Here is a 12,031-nt window from a genome sequence, read left to right as displayed (position 1 = left end):
TCGTCCGTTCCTTCATCGTCGCCAGGTCACAATCCTGGAACTCCCTCTCTAACAGCGCTGTGGGAGCATCTTCACCACATGGACTGCAGTGGGTCAAGAAGGCGGCTCACCACCACCTTCTCAAGGAGCAATTAGGGATGGGCAATAAATGTCGGCCTTGCCAGAGATGCCCACATCCCAGGGAAGAATTAAAAAAGTAACAGTGAACCCTAAACATCTTGTAATGTGATATTGAGGCTTTGAAAGGGTGCAGAGGAGAACCACTAGACTAATTACAAGTTTAAAGCATCTTATTTATCAAGATAGGCTAAAAGAGTTGGAACTCTGCTTTAGAGAAGTGTAGCCATATTGGTGATCCGATTAAGGTTTATAAAATGATGAAGGAAATAGATCGTGCTCCAATTGACAGTTTGTTCCAATAGATTAGGGAGGGCCGGAGGTCACAATTGAAGTTGTGTCAGGCCAGATCGAGGTTAGTTGTCAGGAGGTGGTTCTTTTCCCAGAGAACAGTGGACCTCTGGAATAGGCTGCCGTCTCGTGTGATCGATGCTGATTCGCTGAACTCCTTCAAGCGAAAGTTGGATTTAAAAATTCATTCTTGGGATGTGGGTGTCGCTGGCAAGGCTGGCATTTATTGCCCGTCCCTAATTGCCCCTTGAGAAAGTGGTGGTCAACTGCTGCAGTCCGTGTGGTAAAGGTACTCCCACAGTGTTGTTAGGGAGGGAGTTCCAGGATTTTGATCCAGCAACAATGACCTCTGGAATAGGTTGCTGTCTCGTGTGATAGACCCCGATTTACTGAACTCCTTCAAACGATAACTGCATCTGTTTCTAGCTGGGGTGAAGATCATTTCTTACAGAAGGCAGGTACTGCAGGGAATTCAGGGCCAGAGTGAGCTCCTGGATTAGTTTCGATTGCCTAGCTGGGTCGGACAGGAATTTGCAAGATATTTCGGGGCCTGGGTTTTCTACTTGTTTTTTTGCCTCTCCCAGGAGATTGTGGTTTCGGGTGGGGTGGAGTGTATATGTTGTGATAATTGTGTGGGACAGGCGGAATGGACCAAAGGGTATTTTCCTGTCTGTCATATGATATTCCTCCACAAATCACACACAAACAAGTTAATGATCTGCAGTAATCTACATGCCCTAGCCCTTCCCTATCTCTACACATGGCAATTTTTAAAAATGAAGAGACTGTATCTACAATCACTTAGCCTTCCAAGCCTGAAGCCATTTGCTTGTTCCTGGTTTGCACTTTGCATCTTGTTGACATTATACGACTGTTTCCATATGTACACTGATACCCAGCTTCCACTCTTTGCTACATCCCTTGAATCCACAATTCTTACTGAGCTATCTCACCAACCATTAAGTCAAGATGAGCCAGAATTCTCTCCATCTCAAGACAGAAGCAATTCTCAACACTTTACCTCCCAGCCCCTTGATTCCATCACTTTCCCCAGCTCCTCACCCAGGTTCAGGCTGAAAGTTTGCAACCAAAATTGTCACAGCAGGATCCCAAAATACAAATGCGATAAATGATCAGATAATCTGTTCCGGTGGTGTTGGATGAGGGCGAAATGTTGGCCAGGACATCGGGAGAACTCCCCTGTGTTCCATCCACCTGAGAGGTTAGACAGGGCTGGAAATGTGCAACATTGGATTACACAGGATGACCAGGGTCAATGGCATAGGAGGAGTTCAAAAACACTCAGAATTAGAAATGATTAATAAAATAAATTAATTCTTATGTTTTAGTTGTCAGGTTGTTGGGTGTGGAACTCAGTTCTACTGATTCAGCGGCGTTGTGTCTACTTGCGGACTTTCTCTATCTGTAGCGAAAGACCTTGATGCAGTTGTGCATGCTGTCCACCACTGCGATGTGTCCATCTTGGACCAGTCCAAGACCCCGAGGGCTTCTGAGTCCATCCTCCACAACAGTGCAGGCGGGTCCTTGTGGTGGGAAAAGGATGATTGTGTGTCTGCGGCCCCAGTCTACCACCAGCACATTGCCCTGGTCATCGATGCAGATGCCCCATGGGTTAGAAAGCTCGATGGTCAAACTGGACTTGGTGCTGCCCAGGACACCAAGAACTTGCAAGTCTCTGTCCAGAACCTTCACACAGCAGCCGCCATCAAAACCTCTCTCTGAGACAGCAACATGCTCGGAGCAGTTGGTGCTGATGAAATAAGGCTTATTGAAGCCGGACACGACATTGTTATCAATCCTTTGCGCAGTGCGTGGGTCCAGGGTCAAGACTGAGATGGTTCCTCGTTTGGTGTCAGTGATGAGGAACTGGCCACAGATGTTGGCAGTGATGCCCCGCGGGTTCTGGAAGTTCTCAGTGATGACACTGAGGAGCTTCCCATGCCTGCTGTAAACATCTACCGACTTATTGGGGATGCTGGTCAGAGCCAATAGGCCCTGGTTGTTCACTGCAACATCGAAGTATGCCCCTCGCTCCAACCCAACCTGTTGGGTGACGTCTCCTTTCCTGTTCATGGCCTGTAGCCGCTTGTTCCCGTAGTCCACCACATACATGGCACCCTGAGGGGTGGTGTGTATGCCGTAAGGGAGGTTCAGATCTGCTCGGCCACAGCCATACCTTCCAAACTGTCCAACCAGCTCATTTTTGAAAAAAAGTGCTCCTCTCTGCACCTGGAAGCTCAGATTGGCCTCGCTTTTGCTCCGAGCTTTAGTAGCACCGAGGGATGAACGAGGACTCTCTGTTGGACAATGGCCACTAGCCACCATCCACCCACCCACCTCAGCAGAGGCCCCACTGCAAGCTAGAGAAAGAGATCTGCTGTAGTTGGACGGTGATATCTTAGATGTCAAGATCTTCCTGTTACCTTGAAATGGGGGTTGAGGTTTCCTGGTCACTACCCTTGATTGAAACCGTGACTTTTGTCCTGCTGACACTGATGAATAGACGCGAGACATTCTATGGTGACCAGTCAGCGATGGACGTTCTTCACTGTTTGGAAATGAGCCGCTGCTTAAACTTGCTCTCAATGTTGTGTTTGGTTCAGAGGATCTCCCTTTGGCAATCCTGGTTTGAGATGAACCTCTTTTATGAGCCTCACATCCATCAGTCTTGGTGAAATGAGACCTGTATCTCCCTTTGGGTTGACACTGCACTGATTTTGAGGGTGACTCAGCCTTTGACGCCCCAATGGTTATTTTTTTCCTCTCGTCAATACCTCGAGGTGAGTTGATCAGGAAAGTATCAGAAGAGTCCAAGCTTTCACTGGGCGAGGAAGTCCTTTGAGAGAGTCTTTCCAGCTTGTCTTCCTCCGGATCACTGAACATCCTCAGCTCAGGGATTACAGGTGCTTGACTGTTATTTGCAGACAGATCCAAACAGCTCTTACTGAACTCATTCTTCTTAAACCTTTTCTTTATTGTCAAGGTCCCTGTGCCTCTTGCTGCAATCCTCCCACTGCCTTGTTTGGCTGAGGCTTTGCTGATTGAGTCCATTGATGTCCAACATGACATTTTAAGAAGATTGCTCCCTTGCCATGCAGAGGGCATGTGACTGGCACAGATTGCTTCTGCCAGACAGAGCTCAGGATCCTTTTCTTCTGTCTGCTTCAGTGCTTTTGTGTTGGTCACGCTTGACTGTTCGGTAAAGGTGGAACATTCTGAATCTTCATCAGAGATAAAAGCAGCAGTCACTCTGAAAATGGATTCACAATCAAATGGGCTGGAAGTTTCTAACGGAGACGAGCTGGATGTTGAGTCACCTCCTAGGCAGTCTTGATGGTCAGTGGGGTTAGATTGATTTGCCTTGTTTCTGTGTGTCACAGTACAATGACTGTTCCTTAGTTGTGAGAAAGGGTTGTGAAGATCGGTATTGGGCACAGAAGCCGTTGGGTGCACCTGTGTGGTAGAGTCCTCGTGGGCATTAGCTGGAGAGGTCATAGTCTGAGAGCCCAGTGCAGGCTCAGGTTTGTTCTTTGTCACTGAACTGAGAGTGCTGATTGGCTGTTGGTCCCTTTGAATGTGAAAATTATCGTTAAATGTCACAGATGAGCTTGTGGAGTCCTCAGCCAAAGATTTAGGTGTTTGGTAATTCCTGTCTGGGCCAGACTGGCCTGAAATCTGGACATCGGGGCACTGAGAACTCACTGGTCCAGGAATATCGGTGGCTCGGTTTGTAGAAGGGTCTCTTTTGATCCATGAAGCTCTCACTGTGAGGGGCACTGCAATGTTTCTCTGCTCAAGCACCTCTAATTTCTCCAGTACTTCAGGTGAAGTATGAGGGACACATCCACCATCTAGCCATGAGGCCGAAATATTTACCTTTTCAGATGACCTGCATCTCCCACAACCTTCACTCCCTGGAGCTTTACTCCCGATTGTACTGTAGCTCTCTGTGTTTGGAGATGGAACTGTTTGACAGTCACTCACCCTCAGAGAAATCTTGTTTCCTGAGCTCTTGAGAGGCAGCATCCCTTCCTCGCTCAGCCTCTCTCCATCAGATCCTTTCCAATTCACCTGATCCTCCATGCTGTCCTGAAAGAAGTCATCTTGAGCCCTTGAAGGATCTCCTACCAAAGCGTAGCTTTGACTAATGCTGTCACAGTCTAGGTTTTGCCAAGGGAATGTGCTGTTGATATCCAAAATCTCACTTAATGTAGTGTTCCCTGTCTTAACTCTGCATTTCTGCACTGAGCTACACTTCTGCTCTCCAGTAATCGAGGGACTCCTCATCTCACCACCTTGACACAGGGAGGAGAAGGAGAATTGAATGGACCGTTCCTCTGATACTATCTTCCCCAGCTTCAGGCCCTGCTGGAGCCTTGGCGCAAACTGAGGCTTCTTCAGTGTGATATTGAAGCTCTTCTCCTTGGGGAAAATCTTGGCAATTTCATCTCGGATCTCTCTGGCACCTATGTGCTTGCCCCCAGAGTTTATCAATGTCTGAAGTTTGGAGCAAAGTAGTAGAATCTGCTCTTGTTTCTGGTCGATTTTGGAGATCCCTTCTTGGAGACTTATTTGGTTAGCTTCCTGTAAGGCTGTGAGCTGCCGCTCCAGTTCACATTGTTCTTCCTCTACTTTTCGCAGAATGGCTTGCTCTTGTTGAAGAATTAACAGTCGAACATGTTCAGAGGAGTTGAAGGTTCTTTCGTGCTCCTTGATGTTGCTTGTCCTGAGGTCCTCAAGTCTCTGGTAGTCTTTCTGGAGCTTGGACAACAAGTCTATGTATTCCCCCATTGCTGCCTTTTGTAGTGGAGTTGATGCTGAGATGAGTTTGAATAATTCCTCAACTGAAGTAGATCTTCCTGGTCAACACTTTCCTACGGAAAAACAGCAAACTCATTAAGACATACTTTAAGAAAAAACAACAAACCTGAGGACTAGGAGAAATTTAGAATTCAGCAGAGGGGGACAAAGGCTTTAATTAAGAGGGAGAAATTGAGTACGAGAAGAAGCTTGCCAGGAACATAAAAACTGACTGCAAAAGCTTCTGTAGATATGTGAAGACAAAATGATTAGTGAAGACAAATGTAGGTCCATTTCAGTCGGATTCAGGTGAATTTGTAATGGGGAACAAAGAAATGGCAGACCAATTGAACAAATAGTTTGATTCTGTCTTTACGAAGGAAGACAAATAACCTTCCGTAAGTACGAGGGGACCGAGGGTCTAGTGAGAAGGAGGAACTGAAGGATATCCTTGTTAGGTGGAAAATTGTTAGGGAAATTGATGGGATTGAAGGCCGATAAATCCCTGAGGCCTGATAGTCTGCATCTCAGAGTACTTAAGGAAGTGGCCCTAGAAATAGTGGATGCATTGGTGATCATTTTCCAACAGTCTATCGACTCTGGATCAGTTCCTATGGACTGGAGGGTAGCTAATGTAACACCACTTTTTAAAAAAAGGAGGGAGAGAGAAAACAGGTAATTATAGACCGGTTAGCCTGACATCAGTAGTGGGGAAAATGTTGGAATCAATTATTAAGGATGAAATAGCAGCGCATTTGGAAAGCAATGACAGGATCGGTCCAAGTCAGCATGGAATTATGAAAGGGAAATAATGCTTGACAAATCTTCTGTAATTTTTTGAGGATGTAACTACTAGAATGGACAAGGGAGAACCAGTGGATGTGGTGTATTTGGACTTTCAAAAGGCTTTTGCCAAGGTCCCACACAATAGATTGGTGTGCAAAATCAAAGCACATGGTATTGGGGGTAATATACTGACATGGATAGAGAACTGGTTGGCAGACAGGAAGCAGAGAGTCGGGATAAACGGGTCATTTTCAGAATGGCAGGCAGTGACTAGTGGAGTGCCGCAGGGCTCAATGCTAGGACCCCAGCTATTTACAATATACATCAATGATTTGGATGAAGGAATTGAGTGTAATATATCCAAGTTTGCAGATGACACTAAACTGGGTGGAGGTGTGAGCTGTGAGGGGGATGCTAGGAGGCTGCAGGGTGACTTGGACAGGTTAGGTGAGTGGGCAAGTGTATGGCAGATGCAGTATAATGTGGATAAATGTGAGGTTATCCACTTTGGGGGCAAAAACGCGAAGACAGAATATTATCTGAATGGCGGCAGATTAGGAAAAGGGGAGGTGCAACGAGACCTGGGTGTCATGGTTCATCAGTCTTTGAAAGTTGGCATGCAGGTACAGCAGGCGGTGAAGAAGGCAAATGGTATGTTGGCCTTCATAGCTAGGGGATTTGAGTATAGGAGCAGGGAGGTCTTACTACAGTTGTACAGGGCCTTGGTGAGGCCTCACCTGGAGTATTGTGTTAGTTTTGGTCTCCTAATCTGAGGAAGGACATTCTTGCTATTGAGGGAGTGCAGCGAAGGTTCACCAGACTGATTCCCGGGAATGGCAGGACTGACATATGAGGAGAGACTGGATCAACTGGGCCTTTATACATTGGAGTTTAGAAGGATGAGAGGGGATCTCATAGAAACATATAAGATTCTGACGGGACGGGACAGGTTAGATGTCGGTAGAATGTTCCCGATGTTGCGGAAGTCCAGAACCAGGGACACAGTCTTAGGATAAGGGGTAGGACTGAGATGAGGAGAAACTTCTTCACTCAGAGAGCTGTTAACCTCTGGAATTCCCTGCTGCAGAGAGTTGATGTCAGTTCATTGGATATATTCAAGAGGGAGTTAGATATGGCCCTTACGGCTAAGGGGATCAAGGGGTATGGAGAGAAAGCAGGAAAGGGGTACTGAAGGAATGATCAGCCATGATCTTATTGAATGATGGTGCAGGCTTGAAGGGCCAAATGGCCTACTCCTGCACCTATTTTCTATGTTTCTATGTTAACTCATCCATTATTAATGTGAGGAATTTGGTATTTGCCTACTGGGCATCTAAGGACTCTTTGGTGATCACCGCAGGTATTGGGAGCCCATGCCCAAAGCAGAGGTCAGCTGGCATGAAAAGAGAGAGCAGGAGGGTAATGTGGGCTGAACCAAAGCAGATTTTCATGGATGCACCTTGGAATATGGCACCTGACTGAATTGCAGACGCCTTCTCCTATTACCACTTGCCCTGGGCTTGCTGACAATGAGACCCAAAGCAATCAGGTCGGAACTACAGACTTGAGCCTGGAGGACAAGAACCAAACACAAAGCAAACCATCCAACACAGTTCATTTCATTTTAATTGCAAATTCTTCTCATAGTTTTCAGAGATCAAACAATGAAATGACTGCACAGAAACTCCAGGTGATCTCACATAACTGAAACCAGATCTGGTGTTGTGTGCTGTGCGATTAAATTTAAATGACTGTTTTGTTACTGACAGAGAAAGGGAGGGCCACACAGATGAAGATAGAGAAAGGCACAAAGTAAAACAAATAACAAGATCGAGGGACACACAGAGATAGAGGCAGCAAAAAAATGGTCAATCCTGTTAATTCAGAATAAAACCTGAAATTGTTGGAAATACACAACAGGTTTGTCAGCATCTAAAAAGAGAGGTTAATGATTTGGGGTGGTCTTGGTTTTTATGTGAAGTTAAGAGACAGACATTAAAAGATGTACATATAGAAACATAGAAATTTACAGCGCAAAAGGAGGCCATTTCGGCCCATTGTGTCCGCGCCGGCCGACAAAGAGCCGCACGGCCCTCGGTCAGCAGCCCTGAAGGTTACATATAAACCTATGAACAATGAACAATGGCGGAAAGGCAAAGAGCATCTGGCTCAACCAGTCCACCCCACACAACTGCGACACCCCTTATACTGAAACATTCTACACTCCACCCCAACTGGAGCCATGTGATCTCCTGGGAGAGGCAAAAATCAGATAAAAACCCAGACCAATTGGGGAAAAAATCTGGAAAAATTCCTCTCTGACCCATCCAGGCAATTGAAACTAGTCCAGATCACCCTGGCCGTATTCGATTCCCTGCAGTGCTTACCATTATATCTGTGCCAGCCAACAAGAAGTTATCCAGTCTAATCCCACATACCAGCTTTGGGACCCTGCAGGTTACGGCACTTTAAGTGCCCATCCAAGCATCTTTTATATGTGGTGAGGGTTTCTGCATCCACCACCCTTCCAGACAGTGAGTTCCAGACCCCCACAACCCTCTGCATGAAGAAGCCTTGCCTCAAATTCCCTCTGAACCTTCCACCAACCACCTTAAACCTATGCCCACTCATAATTGACCTCTCCACCAAGGGAAATAGGCCCTTGATATCCACTATATCCAGGCCACTCAAAATTTTGTACATCTCAATGAGGTCTCCTCTCAGCCTCCTCTGTTCCAAGGAGAACAAACCCAGCCTATACAATCTGTCCTCATATCTAAGATTCTCCATTCCAGGCAGCATCCTTGTAAATCTCCTTTACACCCTCTCTAGTGCAATCTTGTCCTTCCTACAATACAGCGATAAAACTGCCATATACAGAGGGGACAGCGAAAAGGGGAGAGAAGAGAAGAGAGAGGGGAGTGGAAAGGAGTGGGGAAAGGGAGAAAGAGAAAGAATGAGAGAATGTGAGGTAAAAGAGAGGAAGAAACTCACTCCCCATACCCTTTAATATCCTACCCAGTCTAATTGCAGTTAAATAGTGCCCAGGTAAACCCCTGAGATCTTGGTCCTGCAGAGCTCAAAAGGGTAGATTATTCCAATCTCTAATATGCAAAATATTTACTGGGATGATTTTGAATGAATCTTCATGATCTCATGCATTCTAGAAAGAATCATAGAATGATACAGCCGAGGAGGAGGCCATTCGGCACATCATACCTGTGCCAGCTCTTTGAAAGAGCTATCCAATTAGACTTACTCCTCCCTGCAATTTTTTCCCTTTCAAGAATTTATCCAATTCGCTTTTGAAAGTTACTACTGAATTTGCTTTCAGCAGCACATTCCAGATCACAACAACAACAAATTGTATTTATATAGCACCTTTAACGTACTGAAACATCCCAAAGTGCTTCACAGGAGTATTATGCGCTAAAAATTTGACATTGAGCTGCATAAGTAGAAATTAGCGCAGGTGACCAAAAGCTTGGTCAAAGAGGTAGGTTTTAAGGAGCGTCTTGAAGGAGGAGAGAGAGGTAGCAAGGTGGAGGGATTTAGGGAGGGAATTCCAGAGCTTAGGGCCTAGGCAGCAGAAGGCACAGCCACCAATGGTTGAGCGATTATAATCAGGGATGCTCAGGAGGGCAGAGTTAGAGGAGCGCAGACATCTCGGGGGGTTTTAGGGCTGGAGGAGATTGCAGAGATAGGGAGGGGCGAGGCCAGGGAGGGATTTGAAAATAAGGATGAGAATTTTGAAATCAAGGCGTTGCTTAACCGGAAGCCAATGTAGGTCAGCGAGCACAGGGGTTGATGGGTGAGTGGGAGTTGGTGCGAGTTAGGACACGGGCAGCTGAGTTTTGGGTCACCTCTAGTTTATGCAGGGTAGAATGTGGGAGGCCAGCCAGGGGTGCGTTGGAATAGTCAAGTCGAGAGGTAACAAAGGCACGGATAGAATAAGTTCCTCATGTTGCCTTTGGTTCTTTGTCAATTACCTGAAATCTGTGTTCACTGGTTACTGACCCTTATGCTACTGAAAACAGTTTCTCCTTATTTATTCTATCAAAACCCTACATGATTTTGAACACCTCGATCAAATCTCTCCTTAATCTTCTCTGATCCAAGGAGGACAATCCCAGCTTCTCTCGTCTCTTCTACTAACTGAAGTCTTGCATCCCTGATACCATTCTAATAAATCTCCTCTGCACCCTGGTAAAGGCCTTGACATCCTTCCTAAAGTGTGGTCCCCAGAATTGGACTCAATACTCCAACACTGATAACCAGTGTTTTATAAAGGTTTAGCAGAACTTCTTGCTTTTGTACTCTATGCCTCGATTTATAAAGCCAAGGATCCCATATGTCTTTTTAACTTGTCTTGCCACCTTCATAAGTTTCTACATGTACATCGCCAGGTCGCTCTATTCCTGCACCCCCTTTAAAATTGTATCATTTAGTTTATATTGCCTTTCCTTGTTCTTCCTTCCAAAATGTATAATTTCATACTTCTCTGCGTTAAATTGCATCTGTTATGTGACTGCCCATTTCACCAGCCTGTCTATGTCCTCCTGAAGTCTGTTAATATACTCCTCATTGTTTACAACAATTCCAAATTTCTAGAAAGAAAGACTTGGATTTATATAGCACCTTTCATGACCACCGGATGCTTCAAAGCGCTTTACAGCCAATGAAGTACTTTTTGAAGTGTAGTCACTGTTGTAATGTGGGATTCGCGGCAGCCAATTTGTGCACAGCAAGCTCACACAAATAGCAATGTGATTAGTGACCAGATTATCTGTTTTTATGATGTTGATTGAGGGATAAATATTAGCCAGGACACACCTTCCAGTTTCTGAGCCTCATTCACAGAATGTGAATCTTATCCCCTGAAAGCAAAATTAAACTTTAAATTAACATTGAAATACCAAGTTCCCTTCCATGAAAAAATGGTCAAACATCCATAAACATAATACCTATGAGAACCTTTAAAAATCTCGGAGACCTCTATCAGGTCTCCTCTTAACCTTGCATCTATTAGAGAGAAAAGGCCTCCCTTCTCATGTCACTCTCCATAACTCTAACCCACTCCTCTCCGGTATTAGCCCTGTGGATCTGCATTCTACAATCCTACAATCGGGAGACCAAAACTCTACACGATACCCCACCTGCAGCCTAATAAGGTCTTGTACAAGTTCAACATTACCTCCTTGCCTTGCTATTCTATACCTCTAGATACAACCAAGGGTTCCAGTTCCCTTATCATGGAGAATGTTAGCTGTGGCTCAGTGGGTAGCACACTCACATCTGAGTCAGAAGGTTGTGGGTTTAAGTTTCACTCCAGGGGCTTGAGTACATAAATCTAGACTGACACTCCAGTGTAGTGCTGAGGGACTACTGCAATGTTGGAGGTGCTGTCTTTCGGATGAGATGTTAAACCAAGGCCCCCGTCTCTCAGGTGAATGTAAAAGATCCCATGGCACTATTTCGAAGAAGAGCAGGGGAGTTACCCCTGGTGTCCTGGCCAATATTTATCCTTCAACCAACCTAACAAAAACAGATTATCTGGTCATTATCACATTGCTGTATGTGGGAGCTTACTGTGCGCAAATTGGCTGTTGCGTTTCCCACATTACAACAGTGACAATACTTCAAAAGTACTTCAGTGGCTGTAAAGTGCTTTAAGACATCCTGTGATCATGAAAGGCGCTATATAAATGCAAGTCTTTCTTTCTTGCATTATCTCCTTCACCTGCCCCCATTCAGTGCCTGTGTATCTGCTCCTTGATTCATTTCAAATCTTACCATGTAAACTACTCCACTTCCCTATTTTCACTTCCAAAATGTATCGCTTCAGATTTTTCAACATTGATCTGCCTCTATTCCTTATCTGCCCCTCCAGCTGCCTCTTATCTGCTCCTAACAGATAGGGAAAGAGAAAAACAGAGAGACAGGCAGCGAAAGAGAATTAAACATGTTTACACCATGAGATAATTACATAGACAGAAAACTGTGTGTAAGTGTGTGC

The 12,031-nt window shown here is 45.4% G+C and overlaps 1 protein-coding gene across 3 annotated transcripts in view; it reads right to left on the bottom strand.

The window, feature by feature from the left end:
* Positions 1-744: 744 nt before the first annotated feature.
* LOC139275325 (uro-adherence factor A) overlaps positions 745-12,031 on the bottom strand; it is a 292,625-nt gene continuing 281,338 nt past the window's right edge. For all 3 annotated transcript variants that reach the window (XM_070892631.1, XM_070892632.1, XM_070892633.1), the window contains one exon: positions 745-5,303. In XM_070892631.1, coding sequence (XP_070748732.1) covers positions 1,828-5,220 — 3,393 coding nt within the window. In that variant the 5' untranslated portion in view covers positions 5,221-5,303 and the 3' untranslated portion in view covers positions 745-1,827. The remainder of the gene's footprint in view (positions 5,304-12,031) is intronic.

This window comes from Pristiophorus japonicus, chromosome 10, assembly GCF_044704955.1.
Source record: "Pristiophorus japonicus isolate sPriJap1 chromosome 10, sPriJap1.hap1, whole genome shotgun sequence".
NCBI classification, from domain to species: domain Eukaryota; kingdom Metazoa; phylum Chordata; class Chondrichthyes; family Pristiophoridae; genus Pristiophorus; species Pristiophorus japonicus.
This window is presented reverse-complemented; position numbering and strand designations above follow the sequence as displayed.